This window comes from Pangasianodon hypophthalmus, chromosome 10, assembly GCF_027358585.1.
Source record: "Pangasianodon hypophthalmus isolate fPanHyp1 chromosome 10, fPanHyp1.pri, whole genome shotgun sequence".
Classification (NCBI taxonomy): Eukaryota; Metazoa; Chordata; class Actinopteri; order Siluriformes; family Pangasiidae; genus Pangasianodon; species Pangasianodon hypophthalmus.
In genome coordinates, this window is record NC_069719.1 from 11,526,534 (window position 1) to 11,552,249 (window position 25,716).

General features: G+C 38.2%; 2 protein-coding genes across 3 annotated transcripts; both read left to right on the forward strand.

Annotated features, from left to right (window-relative positions):
* Positions 1-591: 591 nt before the first annotated feature.
* On the forward strand, positions 592-14,339 carry znf292a (zinc finger protein 292a). Its single transcript, XM_026934525.3, has 8 exons — positions 592-797; positions 3,789-3,943; positions 4,036-4,114; positions 4,457-4,592; positions 4,741-4,943; positions 5,318-5,454; positions 5,889-6,027; positions 6,125-14,339. The coding sequence occupies exons 1-8, from the start codon at positions 648-650 to the stop codon at positions 12,545-12,547; spliced, it is 7,422 nt and encodes a 2,473-aa protein (XP_026790326.3). The 5' UTR covers positions 592-647; the 3' UTR covers positions 12,548-14,339.
* A 67-nt stretch (positions 14,340-14,406) lies between these two features.
* orc3 (origin recognition complex, subunit 3) lies at positions 14,407-25,361 on the forward strand. 2 transcript variants are annotated; one of them, XM_034308339.2, is made up of 20 exons: positions 14,407-14,938; positions 15,792-15,846; positions 15,957-16,048; positions 16,168-16,312; positions 16,404-16,508; positions 16,621-16,775; positions 16,919-17,055; positions 18,480-18,639; positions 18,716-18,829; positions 18,941-19,074; positions 19,829-19,892; positions 20,130-20,246; positions 20,339-20,418; positions 20,851-20,984; positions 21,326-21,414; positions 21,511-21,608; positions 23,432-23,573; positions 23,654-23,770; positions 23,887-23,966; positions 24,913-25,361. In XM_034308339.2, the coding sequence occupies exons 1-20, from the start codon at positions 14,915-14,917 to the stop codon at positions 25,016-25,018; spliced, it is 2,148 nt and encodes a 715-aa protein (XP_034164230.2). In that variant the 5' UTR covers positions 14,407-14,914; the 3' UTR covers positions 25,019-25,361. The 2 variants fall into 2 exon arrangements, with proteins under 2 accessions (XP_034164230.2, XP_034164229.2); XM_034308338.2 differs by having other exon boundaries at positions 14,409-14,938; positions 15,954-16,048.
* Positions 25,362-25,716: the final 355 nt, after the last annotated feature.

Here is a 25,716-nt window from a genome sequence, read left to right on the forward strand (position 1 = left end):
AGCAAACTGTTGTACAGAAGTAGAATTTTAAGACACACAGGACCTGCTAAATCACACACTAGTTAAAGAGATGAAAAAACAAAAACAACAACAACAAAAAAAAAAAAAAAACAAGCAAAATGGCCTACTGTGTAGATTTTTAAGTTTCAGTCTTGGGGCAGTGGTGTTTCAGTGGTTAAGGCTTTGGGCTCCAGATCAGAAGGTCCTGAGTTTAAGCCCTGGCACTGCCAAGCTGCCCCTGATGGACCCCTGCACAAGGCCCTTAACCCTCTCTGTTCAAGGGGTGCTGTATCATGACTGACCTTGCACACTGACCACAACTTCCTAACACAACAGGGATATATGAAGAAAATAAGTTCACTACAATGTACATGATAAAGTCTAAGGCTGACTTCTTATGTCAGATGAAAACTTTTGCATACTGCATGGATTTAATGACACTTTATACTACAATTGACAGAAAAACATTTCCAAAAAAAAATTTAAAAAATTATTTTCCATGAGTCCATGAAGTCAGTAGGTCTGGCACACCTAAAAGCAGTTCACGCGCTCACGTCAAAAGAGGCGTCGAGCATGCAGTGCGCGCGCGCGGCGCGGACCGCGAGAGCAGGGCCTAGCGGGCGCGCGCAGCCGTGATTGTTGTGAAGATGGCGGAGGAGGAGGCTGAGAAAGAATACAACAGAAGAGAAGAAACCGTGGCCCTGAGGAAACGGTTCCACGAATTAACCACGGTGTTACGAGACAGCGCAGACTCGGCGTTAGACGCCTCCGCTAGCTTCTGCCACGAATTTTGCCAGGTTTGGGTTTTCCTGTGATTTTGCCAGCTCGCTTTGAGGCAGATTGGTGGTGGAGTTGCACGTCTCCATCATCGCAGAGAACGGGTTAGCTTGGATGGCTAATTCCGTTAGCGCTGTCCTGCAGACTATCGGTCCGTTGACCGGCTAGGCGAAAATACCTAGGCAGCTGAATAGTCCGCAGCGTGCTTCTTTAATTAAACCTAGAAAATAACACACTTATACAAAGCGGTTAGTTTATTAGAGGTATAGGGTTTCACATTGCTGTATTTCTGTTGCAAAAGTAGCAGGTATGTTGTAGTCTGCCAAGCCCCCCCTCCTCCCCTCCCCTCCCCTCCCCTCCCCTCCCGTGATAGCTGCTCGGCTAAGTGGCTAGCTGGCTAGCTTTTTGTGGCACCTTAACGCTTAATTGCATTGATAATAAGGGAGGGTCTCGACCTAAAATACGGTCATCCACACAAGCATCTGTACTACGATGGTAATTCTAAACGACTCGATGTTATTTGTGATGACAGTATACACAATTTACAATCAAATGATGAAATCAGTTCATAAATGCTACTTCTGCAGTTTCAGGAGCTGCCACAGAGCTCGTGCATGAAATTAATGGCAAACGTTGTAGCTGCATGTTTTTTTCCCCTGCATTTTATTCGTTCGGTTTGATATATTTTTTTTCCTAGACCTTGTTGTGCATAAACAGATAGAAATGTTGTCTGTGTGAAGGGATGCAATGAGCAGATGGTTAAAATTAAGATGGCAGTAGCTAACTAGCTGATCAATGCTGACTTGCAGTGGTGGAGCAGATTTGATTGGAATTGGGTCGAGCTGGTCAGAGAATTGGGGCTGGGCAATATGGAGGCAAAGAACTAGTGATACAAGCAAGCATATAAATGCATACATCTGTGACTGAGCTTAAAGGAATGAATTACAGGAATTTATTATATGCATACAGGCTGGGACACTATGAAAAATCCATGGTATGATAATTTGACAACCCCTTATACCCCAAGAGCCCCACCCAGCCCTGTAAAAAAATGTAATTAAATAAATAAATTAATTATTGAATAAACTCTGCCGGCTCAGTAGTCCCCTGAGTGTTGACCTCCCTTCTCTCTGATGATCATATCCAGTAATCTACTACATCCATGATGATATCTGTGAAATGCTTTTTTTTTTTCTTCAACATTAAATAGCTAACTTTTAAAGGTATTCTCTAATTAAAAGATTTTCTCTAACATTTACCTAGCTTTATTTCAGGGTAAATATTCAACTTGCAGCTGACTGTCTAGTTAATAAATGTAGTGGGATATTTGTGATCCTACTATGTTGAGATAACGGTTCTCGTTTCAAAATAAATCCGAGCTTTAGTTTTGCTCAGTCCGAGTTCGCTGATAGGTTCCCTAAGATTCCTTTTTCTCTTCCCGTGAAACTCGTTTGTGAATACTATCACTTATGAGTGATTAGGAGGCTGTCTACAAGTTAGCAGAGATGGTAACAGGGTAGACATGTTTCTTAACAGTAACATTTTAAAGATTAGACAAAAAAATTATTTATGATTTCTTGTGCATCACAACAACCGTTTTGAATGATGGCTGTTAGTTAATAGGTCTAGGGTTTTGCTAGTTTAACAGTCTGGCTAAACTAGTTAACTGATCTTTTAAACCTCTACACGAGACCATATGTTGGGTTTATTGTTGTGGAAGGTCTGTGACCTTAAGTGCCACAGGTTTCAGATATTAAGTTAAATTCCCACAACATTCTATGAACAAATTGAAAACTAAACATCTAGGAACGAAAATCAACCTCTGCATGTTGTTTGCTTGTAACATTTTGCTAGAGTTGCCAGTGTTGCATTCTGCTTACATCACATTTTCAAACAGGACAGAGTTAGAAGACATAACACTGTAATGACAATTGAGTGGCAAAACCATTCGGTTGGGGTAACGCTCAAGCTTCAGTAGTGGAATGCAAAAATACAATTTTATCTGAAAAAGGAGCTTAAACTACTTTAAAAATACTTGTAATACATAACTAAAATAACATTTTTGTAACGTCACCATTCTTATCAGTGTATCAAAAAATAACAGTTAATTTACCTTTATTTCAGGTTTTCTCATCAAAACATATGATTATAAGCATTTATACATAGTGGTCTGTAAGCGATTGGTCAGTGACCCATTTTTTATTTTCATTTTGGCTCTGTAAATGGATTTGATCTAAGATAGTGACTGAGATTAACATTTAGAATATTATTTTAATTTGTTGAGTGAAACTATTGGGAACACATTTTTTTTTTTAAATACATGGACCTAAAGAGAGTTGTGTCAGTTTTTGCAAGTTATAGCTTACAGATAATTTCATTTCAGCAGGTTTTATGTAAGACACATTTCCATGTTACAGTATGTGTGCAAAGAATCAATTGTTTGACCTGCACATGTTCTCAGTGCTAAATCCATTAGGATTATATTTAGGTATTACATCATTTACAAATCACATGGCACATCTGCCTTTTTAATTGATTTATGTTGATGCCCAGCAAACACGACAGAACAGATACTTCCAAACAAAGTGATTAATCAGTATATCGAAATTATCGAAATATCGCAGATGTAAGTACTGCGATATGCGTAGTGCAAGGGCTTGTGATAACTGAATGATTTTAATACTTCAAAAAGTTATGAAAAGTCAAAGTTTTAGGGTGACGCATATAGCAGAGAATGCTTTCTTTTCCTCAAAAGATCATGAAACATGTACGTTATGTCATTTTCAGTTTTTAAATATATATATATTTTAAAAACAAACTAACGCAGAATGTTCCCAATTTCAATGGACAGTCTATCTTGAAAACCTTTTTTATTAAATATGTAAAAATCTGCTTACACAAATTACTGTCTTTCCAGCAACATGACTGATACTGTTCCATACTCTGACAAACTGAAGATTGCGATTTATGGGATGCTACAGTACAGTACATTTCTTCCCCTCTGTTAACAGATACTTGTGGAACATGGAGGCCAATGGAAGTCGGAGGAAGATCCACTGCCTTTGCTGGAGATGTACACAGTGGCTATACTATGCTTTGCCGAAGCCACCCCCTTTCTTTTTCCCGAATGTGAACATGTCACAGTTGTCCTTGAGAAGTTAGCTTTGTGAGTAGAAGTAACCTAAATATGATGGGTGCGTTACTGTATGTGACTTTAGTAAATTCAGTCATTTACACTGAAATTTTAATGTATTTTAGGAGCTGTCTGGACTTTCTGCTCTCACTCTCGGAGAAAGTACCAGGTGCCCTATGGGAAGAATTTCAGTCTTCTGTCAAGGTTAGACAATATTTATTTGCTTCACTTGAAATTTACTGTTTGGAGCAGTGGTCAGTCTGAGGCAATGCCTGTCATTACTCTGTAGAAAAAGATGCTAGATGGGGCAAAGCATTGGATGATTTGAATTGTAAAGAATTTTTAAAGTGAATAAAAAGGTTATAAATTAACTATGAAAACTATGCAGTGGATAATTACATAAATGCAACTGTGCTTTACTTGAGTTTTGTAGAATTTGTTGTGAAAGTGATATGAAACATAATTTTCATTAGTTACACTTGCAGATTCCTGTTACATGACAAGTATTTATTAAAGGATGCACGTCTCTTTATCATCATTCTACAGGTGGCACATGGTATTCTTCAGGGCAATGGGAATATGCAGCTTAGTACTCTGATGGCTCTAGCTAATGAAAGTGGGGTTTGGACCAACACCACTCTGTGTCACATTCTATCAAACAACATGCCTGAAGTTGAAAAAGGTAAAACACATTCTGGTGCTTGTTGTATTTACATGTTGTATTGTTGTATTGATTTTGTGGATCGGTAAATAGAATGAGTGGTTCTGTCAGCAGTTAGAGGTTTATTTTACAAGTTCATCTGACATTTGTGTACTTTGTTTGTTCACAGTTCATGAGCTCCTAGCTCGGGAAGGACCTACACTGCTTGATATGCGTATAAAGCACCTTATCAAACAGAAGTGTGTGGAAAAAGCTGCAGTGCTTGCAAAAACATGTGCAGAGTTTCCCGAATTTGGTGGAAAGAAGAATTTCAAGCAGATTTACCTTGTATGTCTGTGTGAGACAATGTCACAACAAGAACTCATGCAAGAGGTGAGAATATTTTAATGTCTACTGTGATTCAGTTTTGAAGATATAATATGATTCTTTTTGGTTGGGGAACAGTTAGTAATTGTTTAAGTTGGTAATTGTTTGCTTTATTCCAAATTGCTCTGAAAAATAAGAAATTCTCAAATATACATAGAACGTTGGAACGTTTTTTGTTCTGTACATTGAATTGATATATCTTTATATAACTATGTGAAGGAACAGTAGATACGCACATGTAGTCATATATAAATTAATTCAAAAGTAAATGTAGGACTAAAAGTTTTTGTAGGTTTCACACATTATTATAATCACGCTTAAGCATTTTCAAAATGCAGTTGTTTTTAAGCCAAGTAATGTTTTCCAACCTTCTGTTTCAGATAAAGGAGATTGACTGCAAAGATGCTTTGGATATGATTTGTAACTTAGAATCTGAGGAAAATGAAAAAGGTGCCCTGAGCCTTTGCACTGCTTTTTTCAAGCGCCAGCTTCTCCAAGGGGATGTGTATTGTGCCTGGTATGACCATTTTCAAGTTTTAATAAATGTATTATGCCTGTGGATGGCATGCTTTACACAACCATTCTGCCTGTGAAGTTTATTTATGGGTCTTCCTATTCCAACACCCTATTATTAGAAGTGCGAAGTTGTTTCCAGAGATTCAGGAGCTGAATCATTCAAAATTATTTACATTTGATATTTTACATATAATAGTTGAGGTCAGGTTTAAGAAGATTTCTGTGTTACTAAAGTATTGGAAGGTACATCAATTGCCTCTTACTCATAAAATAATAGAAAAGAAAATTGCGTTGGCTCTGGATATTTTGCATGTGGCTCTTCAAAAGTGATATATTGTGACTAACATGAATAATTTTTTGTGTTTCTTTGATAATTTACTTTGGCTGTATTTCAAGACGACAACTTAAGTTCAATTGTTTTAACTTAATTTGCAGGGAACTGACACTGTTTTGGAGTAAGCTTCTGATACGACTTGAATCAGCACAGGCCTTTTTGGATCAATGTAGACTGTTAGCACAGCTCTCTGGCAGTGTTTACCATATTCTTCTCCTCATCAAAGTTATCCAAGCAGAGGTAAGGCTTCATTTTAGCTAAGACACTAAGTCAACAATATTCACTTAGATGTAATATCACAAGTCGAAGTAATATTATACATTTGTTTCTTTTTAAGGTTCAGAATGAAGGACTTCCAGTGTGCATTGAAATGTGCATTCAAGCTCTGAAAATAGGAGTGAGTGACAATGAAGACTGCAACACAACTATCTGCAAAACTATCTCCTGCTTGTTGCCCTTAGACTTGGAAGTGAAGCGGGCATGCCAGTTAACTGAGTTTCTTGTTAAGCCCACTGTGGATTCCTACTATGCGGTTGAAACACTCTTCAACGAACCTGACCAGAAACTTGAGGAGGAAAGTCTCCCGATTCCAAATTCACTACGCTGTGATTTGTTATTGGCATTGAAGACGCAGTGGCCTTTTGACCCTGAGTTCTGGGACTGGAAAACTCTGAAGCGCCACTGCCTTGCTCTGATGGGGGAGGAAGCATCTATCGTGTCCTCCATTGACAAATTGAATGACAGTGAGGAAAATGAAGGGCTGCTGGATGCTGATGAGAATGAGTTCAAACATCTGGAATTTACTCTTAGTCCAACAAATGAGGCTAGTGGCATTGAAGCTGAGAGAAAGAAAAAAAGGGAAATGAAAAAGTTGAGAGAAAAGGGATTTGTGTCTGCAAGATTTCGCAACTGGCAAGCTTATATGCAGTATTGTGTATTGTGCGATAAGGAGTTCCTTGGGCACAGGATAGTGAAGCATGCACTGAAGCATGTCCAAGATGGTATTTTCCGTTGTCCAATCTGTACTAAGACATTTGAGACGAGAGCAATTCTTGAGCCTCATGTAGCATCACACGTGAAACAGTCGTGCAAAGAACGGCTTGCTGCTATGAACGCAAAAGACAAAAAATTGAGTTCTGCCGAACCCTTGTTGACTGATGGTAAACAAGACTACAGCAAATCGGCTGTAAATGTTGGGCAGGATGTGTGCCCTACCGTTGTAGGAACTTCAAACACTAATTCTAGCACTGCTGGAAATGTTAAACCTAAAATATGCTCTCCAAAACGAGGTAACCCTGTACGTGATGTTGAAAACACTGAAGATTGCTCTTGTCCTGTTACAAGCTGTCAGAAAGTATTCAAGTACTTCAGAAATTTGGTTGCACATGTTAAGGCTCACAAAAATGAAGAGGAGGCTACACATTTTCTTGAAGTACAAAGCCAGAAAGCAATTTGCCAGTATTGTCGTCGTCAGTTCGTTAATATGACTCATTTAAATGATCACTTGCAGATGCATTGTGGCGAGAAACCATATTTCTGCATTCAGCTGGGATGCAAATGCAGCTTTAACTCACATGCAGAACTTCTCATGCACAGAAAGGTGCACTCAGAATTCCAGGCACAGTGTATGTTTCCAAACTGTGGGAGAGTATTCAGTGAAGCTTACTTACTCTATGATCATGAAGCACAGCACTACATCACATTCACTTGCAAAAGTGATAATTGTGGCAAGATATTTTACTCTCTGTCTCAGCTGAATTTACATCAGAAAGAGCACATGAAGCCGGAGTTTGCTGAAGTTGAGGGCTTAAGGCTTCAAAGTGAGACAGTGACCCAGAATTCTTTGAACATCGAAGAGACGTCAAATCAAGTCGCTGATGTTCCACAAGATTCTAGTCCGCAGAACATGAAACACTCTGTTGAGAACACGTTAAACTCTACTCATGGCTCCGTAGAGGAGCCTGATCACTCTTTATCTTACACAAGTGAATCATCAGTCACACATGACCAGTCACCAGCTAGGGGCCCTTCTGTTGCACAGACTAATGAGGCAACTAAGACTCCAAACACAGCTTGTGTGACGCAGTCTGACATTGATTCTGCAAACCAGATTAATCTTCGATCATGCTTTGTGAAACTGATGCCTATTCCAATCAAGTATGATGATTCTGTTTTCTTGAATGCTCTTAAGAACTCCGACGCTATGACTCAGTCAATTTTGAAAGATAAGAAGCTATTTTGTTTTACTTGTAAACAGCTCACAACAAATCAGATGACACCTGATTTACAAAATGGAACTTCAACAAATGCATATGCACAACCATGGTCACAAAAAAATCAGGAAAATGGAGGAGATAATCTCACTCACATCTGTCCATTTGAGACATGCACACGAAAATATAGCACTTCAAAAAGTTTGTCAAGACATGTTAAAAATGTGCATATTGAAGCTTTTGAGGAGTGGAAACTGTCAAGGAAGTACAAGAGGATTGCAGAAATTGCTGCAAGAAAATCTGATTCTGACCATAAACACTCAAATTTTCAGACTGCCAAAAAACGGATAAAATCTTCTACAAAGGCAATACCCCACCAGTATCCAGAAATCCAGCAGGTGAAGCTTCAGCCAGACTGTACAGCCGCAGACGCTATTCCACATCTCTCTGGTCCTATCAACGCACAAACTTTTGGTGCCAAATTTTGCCCTCAATTTGAAGGAGCTCAGAATGAAACTCCACTATCCGATACTCCATTAATGCAATCACAGATGGCTCAGTCCTGGACTTCAACTTCATTTGATGGATACAATTCTGATTACTCTCTGCAGAATCAGTTCCCTCCAGTGATCATGCCTGATGGCTTACAGCAGTCTTATCCATTATACCTACCACACACTGATCTCCTGTCAGAAAGAGACATGGATTATGCTCCTTCCTTATCTGATGACGGCAACACACTATCAACAGGAAACATGGATTCGCACTCAAGTGTAATGAATGAAGCTTCTAAATATGTGTCAAGCTCTTTAAGGGTGTTACATGCTCTTAATGGTGATCAGACATGTGAGATATCACAAATGGCATCAAGCGAAGAACTTGGATACATGCAGATCAGACAAAACCACAACAGTGTTGTTCCACCCGATGTTAGTGATTTGCATTCTGTGTCAGAACAGAATTTCAATCCATATTTTTCGTCTTATCCAGCAGAGACGTGTTCCACTTCAGTACAGACTCTGTTAAAGCCAGAAAAAGAATACACAGTTAGTGATGCTAGTCCGCTGTTCTCATCAGAAGTTAAAAGTCAAACCCATTTTGTATCGCCCATTTGCAAAGAAGAACCTGAATGTTTTTCTGTTTCAAATGCCAGTACTACAGCAATGGAGAATGAACAGAATAATGATCTACTCGCACAAGAAATGTCACCAGTGACAAGTGAAGATGTTTCTTGTGGCGATAAGAGTGTTACAAGTCCTGGTGAAATCATGAAAATGAAGAAAATTAGATCATCAAAGAGGACTAAGTGGCCTGCAATAATAAAGGACGGAAAAGTTATTTGCTGCAGGTGCTACAGGGAGTTTACCAGCACCAAGTCCCTTGGAGGACACTTATCTAAGCGCTCTCAGTGCAAACCATTAGATGAAGTTGATCTTACTGCTGATTTGCCTACATCATTTCTTGATTTTCTGAATGATCCAGATATTTCAACCATCCCAATATCTCTTCACAGAAATGACATGCATGGCCAAGATGCCCAGTCACTTATACATCAGCAGTCAGAATCAAATGTCCTTAACAGTAGCAGCTTTACAGACATCCATAGCCCAAATTACAGTCTTCAAAACGGCCATCTGTCATCTGGAGACACATCTGAAAGTCCTTTCATAGCCCCTAATAATCAGAGTGGAAGTTCATCTACTGTGCCATCTTTGAAAATTCTTGATTTGCCAGAAACTGACACTGAACAGAACTTTAAAGCTGAAATATCTTCTACAGCTCCTGGTGAAGATGGCAACATTTTAGAAATTGAACGGGCATTACAACGCCTAGATTTAGTAGATGGACTCACCCAAGACCCCTTAAAAGTCAGAACGCCTGCCTTGCAAAATCTTGTGGCTGTCACTGAAACAACAACTAAGAGCTGTAATAAAACGAAAAGTCAGGGAGAAAGTCATGATCTGAAGAATATTCTCAAACCGTTCAAATGTACTGAAGATGGCTGTGTCTATGGTGCAATGACAAAGGAAGCTTTATTTAAACACCTAGTCCGTGTACATGAATTCACTGAGGACAAGGTAAATGAACTGAAGAGAAACCCAGACAGATTATCACCATACGTTTGTCACTTGTGCTCAAAGACATTTACCAGAACCACAGGCCTTAAAATCCACTATAAAAATGTACATCATTTGTCAAGGGAGGAAATATCTAAATTAAAAATTGGCAGACAAGGCAGAAAGACAAAAGCATCTAACTCTGCATCAAAAGATGCAACTAAGAACCTTGCCAGCCCTCAGACAAACAGCTTGTCATCCGTGCAGTCTATGTCAAGTGTAACTTTTGGCATGGCAGGTACTAATATAAAGACTGAACCAGCAGACTTTGCAGGAAAAAAGCAATGTCTTAATCAAGTTGCCCTAACAAGTAGTGTGATTAGTCCAGCTACAGATATGTTACAGAAAAATCCAGGTCCTATTTTAATATCAGAGAAGGATTTAAAACCACTGCAAAGTCCTTGTCACAGTGCAGATAATCTGAGTGTGCAGAGTTCAACAGTAAGTGTTAGTCAAGAACTGGCAGCTGGAAACTCTGTTCCTCTTGACAAACAATGTGTTTTGGAGCAAGCTGCCAATGCCTCATCCACACATGTTGGAGAAAGCATGACTGAACAAATGGACAAGTCAAAAAAGGCAAAACCTAAGGAGAGGTTTGAACCCCTTAAAAAAGAGAAACCACACAAAAAACTTGTGGCCAAAGTTGATTCTGTTGATACAAATGATGAGGTTAGTTTGTACAGGCCATACCGATGTGTCCATGAAGGATGCGTAGCCGCTTTTTCTATACAGCAAAACCTTATCTTACATTACAAGGCGATGCATCAGTCAGAGATCTTAGACGAATCAAATGAAAACATCAGTGGTGATCATAGTGATGGGTCTGCTCGTGTCCATGAATTCAAATGTCAAGTGAAAGAATGTTCAAAGGTTGTCTCCAAAGTTACAAGCTTACTCAAGCATTATCTGTTGCTTCATAGATGCACATTAGAAAAAGCTAGTGCTTTGCTGTCAGGTATTGAGGTAGGGAAATTTCAGTGTGATCAGTCCAAATGCTCTGCATATTTCACATGCCATCTGAAATACATTGATCACATTAAGAATGACCACAAAGCAATAAGAGTTTCTGCGGATGGAGACTTTGAAAGTGTAGACCTCACATTCAAGTGTGAATATGAGGGTTGTGACAGGGTGTATACCACAAAGTCAAATCTTCTACGACATTTCATGAAAAAACATCAAACAACATTTGAAACCATTAAACAGAAACAAAAAAAGGGTGAAGGAGAAACTGAATCAGCAAAAACACTTGGTGCAAAACCTAATGATGGGAAGGAGAATATTTCAGGTAACAAGATCAAACTGAAAAAGAAAAATTTGAAGAAAAAGGAGGAAAAAGCCCGTAACCACTGGACAAGCTTTGGAAAGCCTTCTCTGAAGTCCATGGACGAGGCATCTGCCATGTGTACTGGGCAGTTTCCTCTACAGTACCCATGTATGATTAAGGGCTGTGACTCAGTCTCAAGTACAGAGCGGAATATAGTTAAGCATTACACCACTCACGGTCTCACAGAACGCTACATTGAGAATCAGAGGAGCCACTTCATATTCTGTAAGAAGAACTCACGATTAAGGAACAAAGAAGGAAGTAAATCGGATGAAATTTCTTCAGACACCACTGAAGTTGAAAAGGCTGATTCTGACGAAAATGCTGATCCTGCTCAAAAGGCTGATCCTCAGCAAAACGTCGATCATGCAGAAACGGTTGATCCCACCCAAAAAGCTGATCCCTCACAAAAGGCAGATCCTCAGCAAAATGCTGAACTGACACAAAAGACTGATCCTCAGCAAAAGGCTGATCTTGTGAACTCCATGGTTAAATCCCAGGATCTAGAGCCTGAAAATAGTGCTCCTCCTAAAACTGAACAGCTGGCCTTTGCGACCTCCACATCCGAACTAATGCCAGTTAAACGCAAAAGGGGGCGGCCGAGGAAGTCGGAACAGACACTAAAAGTCAATCCAGAACGAAAGCAAAGTCTTAGACACAGCACTACAGATAGCAATCATGTCCCAAAAGTTTCAGGATCTACATCAAATTCTGCTGCCCATCACCAGGAGCAGACAGAGAGTGGAGTTGCACAAAAGCTTTTCAGTCCTTTAGGGTTTAAGGCATCAATACTTAAGTTATTTGAAGAGCCTCCATCTACAAATACTTTCAAGAGGAAATCAAGTGAAAGTGATTGGACTGATAAGCCATTAAAACGAAAACAAAAAAATCTAAATGCTAATAGTATCTATAAAAACTCTATGTATCTGAAGAAAAGTGAGGACCAAAATATGGTTCATTTCAGAAATCCTCTCAAGCTAGAGTCTGTCAATAATGTTAAGATTGTTATGGATGGAAGTTTTTCCAATGGTGCTGATCTTTTGCTGAAACAACTTCAGGACATGCGGCCTACGGTCATCCTGAAAAAGTGGCTGTGCAGTTGATGACTGGCTTTGAGACTGATGTCTCTGTCTCTTTTCAGAGCTTTGCACTCAGGATTAGATAATGTTACATGCTGCAGACAGGTACATCAGCTAACAGTTTGTCTGAGGTTTTTCAAGCATTTCATTTGATTTGGGAAGACTGAAAAAGACAGATTCTTATACAAAATATTGATTTTACATTTTGAGATACCATTATGTACATTAGGGTTTAAATGTTATGTAGAAACATATTTGTATTTATGAAGTCAGTTCTCTTTTAAAGCTTAGCATTTGCTAAATGTAATATTTTACACACATGCTGAAAAAATGTTTTGATATATCCCTATGGGATCTGTTTCTTTTTTAAGTATATATTTATTTTTTACTTCACTGTAGTGTATAGTAATGTATATGTCTTCCACACAATATTCAATAAAAGTAACCTGAATGCTTTCTGTAAATGACAGTTGTTATTTATCAGAGCTGCATGACCAAGGCTAACTTTTATTGCAGTTACTTATTGGGATACTTTTGCTACAAGCCGACTTCAAGTATTAAAAATTTAGGCTTATATATTTCTTTGGTGGCTGTAGTTGCATGTACTCAAGTTTTGTATCTCCCCATTTTAATTTGTTTGAACAAACAAAACCATTCTAATAATTAAGCAAATATGTGAAACATTTCAATCGGCCGTGTAATGTACCATATTGTCCGCTCTTCACTTAGGAATTATCAAAGAGGCAAACATTCAGCTACTGTTAACACAAGAGCACTGCACCATGCATGGCACCATTACACACATTCATAATTTATTTTAGCCAATCCATCTACCAGGCATGTTTGTGGGAGGAAACTGGAGAACCAGGAGGAAACCCATGTGGATAGGGAGAACATGGGAAACTACACAGACAGTAACTCAAACTCGGGATCTAACTGGGGGCCCTGGAGCTGTCAGGTGTCAGTGCTACCCACTGCACCAGCTTCGGAGAAAACAACATAATTAATTTAACCTCTTACAAAAGCAGCCTGAAACCTGAAAGTCATTCATGATCAGAATGAAATTTTCACTTAAGATATTAGTGTGTTATGTGCACACTTCATATAATGTGCTGAGAGCATGGAAAATATTTAAATGTCAGAAAATGCATCAGTTCTGACATGGCAGGTTAAGTGTGATGTGCACATAAATCTTAAGAGGCCTCTGCACTTCCTTTTGTTATTTCAGGAAAACAAAGTTTCAAAATGTCAAGATTAAGATCTAAGGTTTATAAAGTGAGTAAACAACATATGTGAAACCTTGGCCTGTTGGGACTTAGACAGAAAACAATGTTGATATAACCATGAAAACTGCACAAAGGAGAAATATGCTGTGAATGAAATGCTGCATATCGCCCCTAAAGGGCAAAACCAGTCATGAGGATGAATGTGCCCTTTAAAGCACACAGCCAAACAAGAGACTGATGCTGCGTCCCACTTCGCCTACTTATACTACGCACTAAAAGTATGTACTCTTTTGTGAAGAAAAAGAGTATGCAAGTACTGGTACATACTAACACGTCATGTAACGGAAGAGAACGTTGTTGCCAAGTTACGCACGCTGACACCGGAAACAAACTCCTTGCTGCATTTCAGCATTTCCTCATTTATTACTCCATATATAATTTATACTATACAGTTTAATTTACCATTCCCTTGATTTATTTTTCCTCATTTCATTTACACCTCTCTCAAATGCGTGCCAGTGAAAAGGGAGTCATTTGTAACGCGGCATTTTATTAGGTACTTGGTCTCTTCATCTGAACCTACAAGATAAACATGGTACTCTTTAACACAACATCCATCCATTAGTCTTACGTGAATCTTACGTTTGAAGGTTGACTGTCACAAAACTCCTTCCTCGCGCAAGGAGTTGTCTGCAGTATTAACTGAAAAAGTGTCCATGGATCAACGCTTCGAAAATCTACCGGAAATAGCAGACCATCCGGGTACCTTTGGGATACTTATTTCAACATACTACAATTTGGGACACACTAATTCTAATCTCAGATACTATTTAGGATGGATAGTAGGTGAATTGGGACGCAGCATGAATATCCCCTTTAAAGTGCATAGTCAATGAAAAAGCTGAATATCCCCTCTAAAGCGTTTTCCAAGCACTGTTCTTCTGTCTTCTACACCAACTACATGTCTACAGAAAAACCTGAATTATAGACGGCGTAAGCTCACCAGTTGGCTAGAAATATTATTATAAACTAGTAAAAATCTTAGTAAATCTCGGGCCATTCCCAGCGACCTCTTTTCTTCCTACGTCATAGCGATACGTCAGAAGCGCGGGAAAACCAACAGGAAGTGGCGTCGCGTTCTCCCGGCTCATCAGGCTGCTAAAACATGGCTACTTCTTCAGTATCAAAGGTAAAGTTTTACTTCTGTGCCTCTTGATAGTTTTGAAATAGTGCACGATTAGTGGTTTAGTTAACAGCACTTTAGTCGTATTACCGCTGCAGATAAGATAGTGGGCTCCAAAGTAGTGAAGCTAAAAATAAAGACGAACTTCTTTTTCTAACTCGCCTTTCCACCTTAAATGACTGCAGACGCGGTATAGCTCCTGTAGTGGGATTCTCACATTCATCTATCTTTTTAATCCATGGAGTACTGTAAAACTGCACTGTCCAGCTGCAATACATCTCAGTGTAGTTTAGGTGCTTTCGTGCTTTTTGGTGGTACTAATTGGGAAATAATATTTGTGTTATGAAGAACTTTCGCCTTTTAAAATGGCCATAATATGTTGTTTAAAATGATTTAAGGTGGAACGGGGAATTTGAATAGAACACTAGTCTTGCTTTTGTTTATGTATTGTTAAGCTTGACTTCTTTGGAGATGCTATCTTGCATTTTGCTATCTTGTCTACAAACCAAACTGATGAAACTGGGGATGTTTAGTACTGCACGAATTTATACCAAGAACAAGTTTAGACTAAAGAATGACTGACAACCCTTCACTCAAAGACTCATGCATTTATATCTAATGCTTTTTGTATTTGTGTGTCAAGGCAAGGTTTTATATTCCTTAAATAAATTTATGTTACCTTATGTTGTGTATTTTAGTTATTATTTATTAATCACCAGGTGCTTTGAGCACTAGCTGGTGGTTATTCAGTACCTGGATCTTTATTCAGTGTCAGGAAGGACGTGGTCCTGGTTAGTACTTTTCAGAGTCACATAGAAATCTAACTTTGATCCTGATCTTTCATTTCCTACATGTTTAGGGTTGCTTTGTCTTCAAGCCAGGTTCTAAGAAGAGAAAGCGACCTGCAGATGCAGGTAGCATTTCTTTTAGTATATCAACCATCTGGTGATATTTTTCCCCAAAGCTGTTACCGACAGAAGTTTTACTGTTTTGTTTTTGTAATTTTCATGATTGTGATCAGAAGACTACTTTGTTGGAAGTGGTGACTGTGCGTATGGCAAAGAACGCTTTATTACTTGTCAAAGACTTTGGGAGAAGATTAAAACAGACACAGAGGTTTGTGGCATTTTTTTAAAAGTAAAATCTTGATGGAAATAAAGTGAGACACCCCTCTGCTTCCCTTTTGATACTTGATCTTTTCATTCCCAGGCAAAGTGACTTATTCTCTCTTACAGATATTGCAGGATGACTTGAATAAGAAAATATTGGATAGCCTTTTAGCCTTCATCAAAAAATGTAGCTTAAGCTTCCAGTCCAGAGCCAATGACTGGGCGTCTCTCATGAGAGCCAACGAAATACCTACAGCTGCCCTGGTGCTTGGTATGTGCTCAATTTTTTATTCATTATTTCAGCTATAAATGTACAGTCTATTGAAGACAATAATTTTTCTCCTAACATTTGTTTCTGTTAGGTGTGAACGTACCAGATCATGACATGACGTTTCAGAGCCTATCTGACCTCCTACAGGAGTCTGTAACCCCCTTTGCCGTCTCTGTACAGGCCAAAGAATGTGCAGGTGTGCTGTTTTCCCTGTTATGAAATTTGCTAATAAAGTCATTTTTGTGGCTTTTTATATGAAATTTAATAAAGTCAGGGTTAGGTGCAGAAACCATCTTGTGTTCATACAGCTCTGAAGAATCTGATGCAGAGAGTATTAGAAAGATTGATGGGTGCTCGTGTGTCAGTGGAAGATGATGAAGAAGACCCGAGTGTGCCTTTACCACAAAAGAGGGTATCCTGCTCAATGAGTGCACTTTGTCAGTGGTATAAGACAGTTACGAAGGTGAGAAAACATTTCAAATAGTTAGTCTAATCATTTCTGGAGGTTGCTGTGTCCACCAATGCTAATGTTTCTATAAATAAAGCTGTACATAATTTTGCTACTGGACATATGGAGCTCATTGTGTTTGTTGCTGCTTCTTGCAGAAACAGACTATGAAGTCGCCAGAGAAGAAATGCAGTTCAGTAAATGACTTCTCAGAGACTCCACCAATTTTGGTGATTTTCAAAGATTTTGAAGCTTTTAATTCACGTGTTCTACAGGACTTTATTCTTATCTGCAGGTAAATGTATTCTTGTTACTTTTACTAATTCCTGTTCTACTTGTTACTTGTGTTTTGTCTATTTTTGATGTACCAGAAATTTCTTTTTTTTTTTTCACCATGTGGACATCCAAGCAGTAGGTGATGCTCAGTATAAAATGTTGGTAAACTCTATTATAAATAGCACCAGCTATCCACATTTCAGTGTATTTTGCATACACGCACTAGTTACTACTGCAATAATTTACAGACAGCAAGAGGTAGACTATCTGAAGTTGTTGGTCATGTAGGTAGGTATATTTGTTTGATGTGTTCTTGTAGGTTGCATGGATGACTGAGTTTGTAAGCTGGTAGTATATAGGGGTTGCTGGCAATATGTTTCTCACTTACTGCAGACTTGTAGCACAGTTGCATGTGTCTAGCTGGCAGTATGTTTCTCACTTACTGCAGACTTGTTGTAGCACAGTTGCATGTGTCTAAGAAAGACGTCTATAGAATATCTCTTTCATTTACTTTTTTTTCTGTGCATTTTCTCTGGATAAATTTATAGACATGAAAAACATAAAACAGATGTCTCGTTGTCTCCTTGTTGCTCTACAATTTTTAAAAAATCTGTTTCGATAGCAAAGATAACATATTGCGTCTATATTGTAGAACTATTGTGTAGCCTATTATTAGTGATCAAATAACAATGCAACTTCATTATGAGATTAGGTGCTACGGTTTATTTTAAGATTTGCTACTGGAATAATGGCTCTGTAAAGACTTTAATTCAGGAGAGAAATATTTTTCTTTATATTGCCCCTCTGTTTGTTTTACTGTTTTTTTTTTTTTTTTTTTATTGATATAACACAATGGTATAAGGTATGCTCTAGATAATGATGTGAAATGTTTGACATTTAAATTCCAGTATATTTTTCCTGGTGCTACCCCCTTTAACTGTAGATAGAACAAGTTTCCAGTCTCTGAGGCATAGTTTTGTGTTCATTAACAGTTAATTTAACTATGTAGTCCACATTATATGGCATGGTCCCCTTCTCAGAACACAGGAGCTGCCCAGAGGTCTGAAAATGTCGCCATGACTTTCAGTAAGAAACTGACTGCTTCCCCAATGTTGAAATGTGTATAGACACGAGATGCAAGGCATTTTACAAACACAAAGTGTCTCCTGTTTTCAGTACTGAGTAGAATACCTTGCACTCTATCAGAACTTTGAAATGCCACTGTGGCATTTCTTTTCGTAGTCAGATTCAGTAGACGAATCCATTTCTAACATCCTATCAGATCCCATACCAGTGACATTTACACGATAATTGCTGTGCAGTCGATGGCAGTCCGGCAAAACTAGGCTTTCCTGATCTTGTTGCTTTATGTAATATTCAATAAAAATGATATAGTGCATTTTATCAAATAATTGATATTGAAGAATGCATATTTTTGAACAGTCGGTATATCCAGGAGCTTCCGCTGATCTTCGTCTTTGGTATCGCCACGTCTCCCAGCACCATTCAGCACATGTTACCACATTCTGTGTCATCTCTGCTGTGCATTGAGCTCTTTCAGTCACTCTCCTGTACCCAGCACCTTGCAACTGTTATTGACAAGGTATTCATTACTGACAATTAGTTTATTTGTTGTTTATTATTATTATTGCTATTATTATTGTTGTTTTGTTTTGCAGCTGATTTTGACCTCGCAGTTTCCATTCAAGCTCAATGGGAAGGTTCTACAGGTGCTGGTGAGCATCTTTCTGTACCATGACTTCTCGGTCCGCAACTTTGTTAAAGGTCTGCAGGTGAGCAGATGTGACACCGTAACTGTACAATGCTTTCTGATTTCCCACCTGTTTCTGTACGTATGTTGAATAGTCATATCATGTTGAGAAAATATACTTATTCTTGTCCAGTTGGCCTTGTTGGAGCACTTCCACTCACAGCCTCTCAGTGTGCTCTGCTGTGAGAAAAAGGAGTTTCTGGTCTATGCACAGAAGTTGAGCCACCAAGATGTGGAGATGATCCGTCAGCTGCCCTCTTTCATGAGGTGACACATTTCCCATAGTTTCTGGAAAGCAAGGGTGTGCAAAATGGCAAAAATACAAAAATGTTTCACAGTACATGATGTGCATCAGTATATTTGGATTTTCTGATGAAGTTGCAACAAAACAGTAGTACCACGCATAAAACGTTGTTCTCTATCAGTTGATTTACTCACTATAACTGACAGTGTCATGCCTTATGTGTGGCTGATCTAGTTGCTAGCTAGTCTGCTTAAATTCTCATGTTACTGTCAAATTGAATTAAGCTAGTTTCTCTACTGGTTACAATGATATTCTCACTTCGTGAGGTGGCTTTCTAAGAAGCACTGTTTAAGTTTTGCTAGCATTTTCAAATTCTCCAAACTACCTGTTGGTTAGCTTAGTAATGGTTGTCTAAATGAACCCTCTGTCCAGCCTTACCTGAAGCCATTCAAAGAAGTCAGACATTCATCCCTGTCCTCAGGCAGGTAGTTTTTCTCTACATGAGAAAGATCACCACTATGCTTTCCTAGTTTGCCTGGTGATAGTCAGGTGCTCAATAGAAAGTGGAATAACTAGGGCAGATGTGATGTGTACTCAGCAAGGTAACGAGTGTGACTGTGATGAGGAATATATAGCTGATGTGACCCCATTCACCCCTTCATCTACCTTACTACCTTATATATAAATATAAATATACTTAAACAGTATAGGTGTCATTCCTTGCTTTTAGCCACCTTAGTGAAAGCCTGTATACACATAAATGTGTTTTCATTTCAGATATGTAGAGGCACAGGATGCACAGGAACAGGTCCAGCTTCTCACCAGTGATGAACATGTTAAGGTAAATCTTGATAGTTATACAATATTGTTTGCTTCCTTGTAGTGTTTTCCTATTACTCATTGCAGAGTCAACAGTGTATCCAGTTACTTTAGATGACTATTGTCTTTAGATAATTACTGCAGTAAATGTATCCTTTAACATGTATTTTTTTAAATTTATTTCATCTTTTTTAAATGCTTATTCTATAAATTAAGTTAAAGTGAAATATTAACTAAGCCTGATTTGGGTCTTTTCTAGGTAGTGTGTCAGAAGTTACTGAAGGATCTTAGAAAATACCATAAAAATTACTATCCCATCCTCCGCTGTCTGCACACACTGACATCGTCTTTGCCAAAGTATCCTCTGGGAAAACAAGTAAGATCCTGAAATGCTCTTAAATGTAACTTCTCATACTGTAGATTTATTGAACATTTAATATATGCTTGTGTTTTTTTTTTTTTTTTAAGATAAGAGAGCTGCATATATCCTGCCTTGAGAAGAATGTATGGGAGACAAATGAATATGAATCTGCTATGCAGCTTCTGAGGTAACAGATTATACCATGTGTTTGAGGAACTTATTTAGGAAGAAATCTTGTATATGAATGTTTCAGAAGATAAGTGGTAAGGCATTTTGTTACAATGACAAAAATTGTATCTATCTATATGAAATTCGTCGACAAATATCATAAGATGCCAAAAAGCAGATGAAGTTTTTTGTGTAGAGAAGTACAGATGTCGTCCCTTTGTGCTCCTCCCGAATGTGACAGTGTTATTATCAATGCAATCAATTAATGTTTTTCTCTCAGTGCTAAAATAAAAATTAAAATAGTGCTTGGAGCCTGTAGAGCTGTTCCAGTTTAATTCCAAAGACACTGCATAACATACATATAACATTACAGGACATATTTAGTCTGTTTGTTATATTAAATCACATAAATCTCATTTAAATGTATTTTTACTTTTTCACACCATTACAGGTTGCTTGCAAAAGATGAGCTTGTAACAACACTGAGAAAGTGTGTGGACATTCTTAAATCTGGGAAGACAAAGAAGATGAGAAGTGCATTGCAGCAGCTGGAGGACTACCTTGTCAAATTTGAGCAGTTGGACAGTATGTTTTTACATATTGTAGCTATACTCTTTGACTGTTTTAACTACCAAATAGGTACAGTTACTGAGTCTCAGTACGGTACTGAGATACGATAGATTGTGCCACTGGTATGAGTGTAGTGGGGACAGCAGTGCTGCAGGGATTTTAAACCATGTACTCTAACTGGCCACACTCTAACTAGACACACCTTTGTTTGTGTACCTTATAAGCGTTAGACAGTCTAGCAGTTTGTGTTACAGAAAAAGATGAGTCATCCTCTAACCCATTATCAGTGGTCAATAACTTCATAATATACTACTAGGATTTGGTTTTGAATAAAGCCCCATTGTACTCTCTGTTAGGTATGTCTGTAGAGGATCTTAATGAAGAGGAAGTTACTTCACCAGGAAAGGATCTTCAAAAGAAAACTGATCTCTTCCAACTTCAAAAAGTAAGGGTTTCTCTGGTTTGCTTGGAATTTCCTGGAACAAGATTATACTTCTTATTCCTGGTGGATTTTTGGTAATGATGTCTGTTTTCTTTCTAGACTCTTTTGGAAATGAAAGGCACTAGAAGATCGAAGAAAATGAGTCCATTTGAGGTGCTGAGAAATGAGGCACTAGGTGTTATTGATGGCCTTGTGAGGTTAGTGTGTATATATTAAAAAAAAAAAACTGATACTGTCATCCAAAAGAAAAGCTTTTGTAAGACCATGGGTCTATTATGGAATTAATGCATCTTTTGCTGTATACATTATAAAATAGTTTTAGATTAGATCATACTAATTCTTGGTAATAACACAACAGGCTATGTGACGCAAATGTACATTTGGTTTGTCATATTAGTATTAACTAATGAGCAGTAAGAGTCAAACAGCAAGGACTCTCTGGGCCTGAAACGACAGGACTTGGATGTAATGGTGGATGTTATTCCTGGGTGTACTCTCCTGCGTGTACACTATGTGGCCAAAGGTATGTGGACAGTTGACTGTCACACCCGTATGTGCCCATTCAAAAACCATGGGCATCAATATGTTTCCCCCTGCCCCCAGGTCCCTGCCCCCCTCTTTGCTGTTATAACAGCCTCCACTCTTCTGGGAAGGTTTTCCACTAGACTTTGGAACATGGCTGTGTGGATTTGTGCCTGTTCTGCCAAAAGACCATCAGTGAGGTCAGGCACTGATGTCAAGTGAGAAGACCTGGTGTGCAATCAGCTTTTTTCAGTTCATCCCAAAGGTGTGTTTAGTGGGGTTGAGGTCAGGGCTCAGGCCACTCGAGGTCTTCCACATCATCCTTGGCAAACCATGTCTTTATGAACCTCACTTTGTGCACAGAAGCACTGCCATGATGAAACATGTTTGGGCCCCTTAGGTGGAATGAAGGGAAATCTTAACGCTACAGCATACAGAGACATTTTATACAGTTGTCTAAAATGGTCAACTTTGTGGCAGCAGTTCATGAAAGGCCCACATATGAGTGTGATGGTCAGGTGTCCACATAATTTTGGCCATATAATGTATATATCTCATTCCTGCACATGCAGGGCAACATGTCATATATTGAAGACAGTCATACATGTGTTCTTTTTATTTGCACATTAAATGATGCTTTTATGAATTTTTTTCCACATCTGCAGACACTGTGTCTAATAAGTTATTTACATCTGAATTTGTCAGATTATTCTGGGTCACATGCCTTTCACATAATATTATAATGAGCATAACGCCCGTTTTACAAGGCCCACACATGTGTGGAGCATTCATTTCTTCCACCAGTTTAATAACTGTAATTCATATATTTTATATCTGACCACAAAGCATTTTCCAAGCATTTTTCACTGTGAAACTGGTATATAAATAACTAATCTTGTATAGAATGAGGTTAATAAAGTATTAAATCTGTAAAGTATTAAATCAGCATGAGAAAGTGTGTCGCTTTTAGCTTGCTGTTAATATATCATTTGAAAATGCCATTACTGTATTACCAGAAAATAAAGCATTACTGTGTCAAAAGTGATTGGACAAACAGAATCTACATGAAGCATTGTAATCTTATGATTGTGTTAATGTATTAACAAGACAGGCATTTTCTTCTAATCATGCTAATGTGCTCATAGGCAGGTGTTTTACTGGCATGACAGAGGGATTACGATTGATGGCAAAAGTGCAGTGGCTTTACTTTAGGAAAGCTCACATTACTGAGCCTCAGCAACAATAAATGAATGAACATTAAACTACACTATACCTATAAGAGCATACAGAGTTGTTTTAGAGGGACTGCAGGCATTATGTAAAATTCCTACCACATTTAATATGATCAAATATTAGCTAATATTATTAATGTAACATGCAATGAGTTCTCTTTAGGATCTAGGGGGTTTGTCTAAAATTGTATGGAAAACATAGTGGATAGAATACATTTTCTTTTTTCTTTTTTTTTTTTTTTTTTTTTTTTTTTTTTTTTGGTCAGGAGCCACCTGACACCACCAGAGTTGCAGCCACTATATGAAGTATGCTACTACAACTCCTCGGGCATTCTGCGGCGCCACCTCAATGCAACGCCACGTACCTCCATCCAGACTGCACTTAGCCACCCCTTCTACTACCTGCAGGTAGCCTTTTATTTCTTTTTAGGTCTGCTGAAATGCTCCACAGAATTCAGTGATGTGTGTTGTTGCTGTGCATTTTGCAGAATGTAAGCCTGAAAACAGATGCAGGCACAGTTTCCAATGCTGCTCCTGATATCTGCATTGCCTACAAGCTTCATCTGGAGTGTGGGAGGCTCATCAACTTGTTTGACTGGTTGGAGGTGAGCCCATCTTGTAGGAAGACACAATATTGTGGATAGAATAATGACTGTATTAAATATTTGGTTATTAATTTTTTTCCATGGTGAAAAACATTGAAAGACATTGTGTGTTTCAGGCATATGCAACAGTGGCCTCGGCTGCAGAGGGTAAGGATCCTGACTCTGAAGAGTACGGCAAAGTTGATGAACTCAAGCAGTATCCTTTATTTATAAATGAGATACATAAAGACTAGGTTTGCTTACCAGCTAATTAGCTTTGGTCGTACCTTTTGATTTAATGATTTAATGTGATTTGATACCGTGGACACAATTTGGAGTTTTAATGTTGTATTGATGCTCCAGAGCTTTGAGAGAAGTAATAATTATATCTCGATTAGGTAGACCAGATTAGGGTGGTTGTGCACTACATAATATGCGTTATTCATCAAAATTTCATATGATCAAATCGGATTCTGAAATGAGTATGACATGAGCTTTTTTCTTTTTATTTACGTATTTATTTATTAAATCTGTCCGATCGAACTTGTTTGGCTGGTGGCTACTCAATCTGCAGTGATCTTGGACACCACCATTCCCTGTGTTCAAATCTATACTTGTTCTGGTACAACTTTGAACAGTCAAAGATTCGGTCCCAGCCTGCAGATTGTATGTTTGGCTGTATGCAGAAAGAGATCTGCTAGAATGGTCATGCTAGATGCTAGATCTGTTAAAGTGGACAAAATGTGTCTTTCCAAAAGAAAAAAGGTTAATACCTATGCAGTCACAACTTTTATATTTTTCAATTGTGAATAATTTTGCAAACTGTATTGATCTCTCTCTCATTTTGGTCGAGCCCCCTTGACAGACTAAGTGGAAGTGGCCCGTTATCTAAAATGAGTTTGATGGTGTGAGCTAGCTTATGTCCACAGTGCAGTTTGACTTCATTACACACATCACTCACACATTGCATAATAATAATATTTAATATGGCCCTAAATGGCTCTGTATAGAACATGGGATAGAATTACATCCATGGCATAAAGATAAGAATTTTTGTACATTTTAGATGGGCCATAATCTGAATGGTGATATACACATCTTGTAATGCTATTATGCACTGTTTGTGATCATTAGTACTTTGTGTATTGCCTTTAACTAAACAGTGCTCGTTTCATCCAAGCGGTGTCTGAGCTGGAGTTCCTGGGATTTGTGAAGTCAACAAAGCAGAAAACTGACCATGTGGCACGACTGACCTGGGGAGGTTGTTAATGTTGATCCATTTTGGTGATAAATATGTATTTGAATAAAAATATTTTTGATATGTTTACTGTCTTTCATCTCTAACAAATGGACATGTTTTGTAGAAAGACAATTATATTAAGTGAACTTAACTGAAATGTATTTGTGCCTTTATTCATTCATTCAACTTCAGTAACCACTTTACCAGTAACCAAGTCATAGTGGATCTGAAGTCTAGCCTGGAAACAGTGGGCACAAGGTGGGAATACACAGAAATAATGCCAGTTTGTGACATTAAAAAAAAAGGGTGGAGAATCCATTGTCCTGAATAAACTTTAACACTGATGGTCCCAGTGTATTGACTGTAGCTGCATGTTTGATTGAAGGTCATTTTGTCCATTTTATATAGCATGCACCAGTTCATTTGTTAGCAGAACTGACTTGCAGAGATGTTGTAGTTATCACTGTGGGTTTCATTACATTTTTGGCTTGATAACTTTACAGTACTGTATCTATATCCACATAACATGGCTTGATATGGAAATCAGATAAGTTTGTTACTAATTTTCTTTGTGACACATAATGGGCAATAGCTAAACTAATTCACATAAAACCTGCCAAAGAAAAAGTACTTGGCTATCTGATTAATATGTATATTTTAAGTTTGTTTAACTTTGTGTGATAGGGAACAAATAATAGGACTGTTTAAAACAGGTGCTTGCTTAAAA

Coding starts and splice junctions, on each gene's coding strand:
- orc3 (XM_034308338.2), top strand. CDS start 14,915: ATGGCTACTTCTTCAGTATCAAAG. Junction 18,830..18,940: donor ACTTTGTTAAAGGTCTGCAG/GTGAGCAGATGT, acceptor ATTCTTGTCCAG/TTGGCCTTGTTGGAGCACTT. Junction 21,415..21,510: donor ATCTCTTCCAACTTCAAAAA/GTAAGGGTTTCT, acceptor TTTTCTTTCTAG/ACTCTTTTGGAAATGAAAGG.
- znf292a (XM_026934525.3), top strand. CDS start 648: ATGGCGGAGGAGGAGGCTGAGAAAGAATACAACAGAAGAGAAGAAACC. Junction 4,593..4,740: donor CATGCCTGAAGTTGAAAAAG/GTAAAACACATT, acceptor GTTTGTTCACAG/TTCATGAGCTCCTAGCTCGG. Junction 5,455..5,888: donor GGGGATGTGTATTGTGCCTG/GTATGACCATTT, acceptor CTTAATTTGCAG/GGAACTGACACTGTTTTGGA.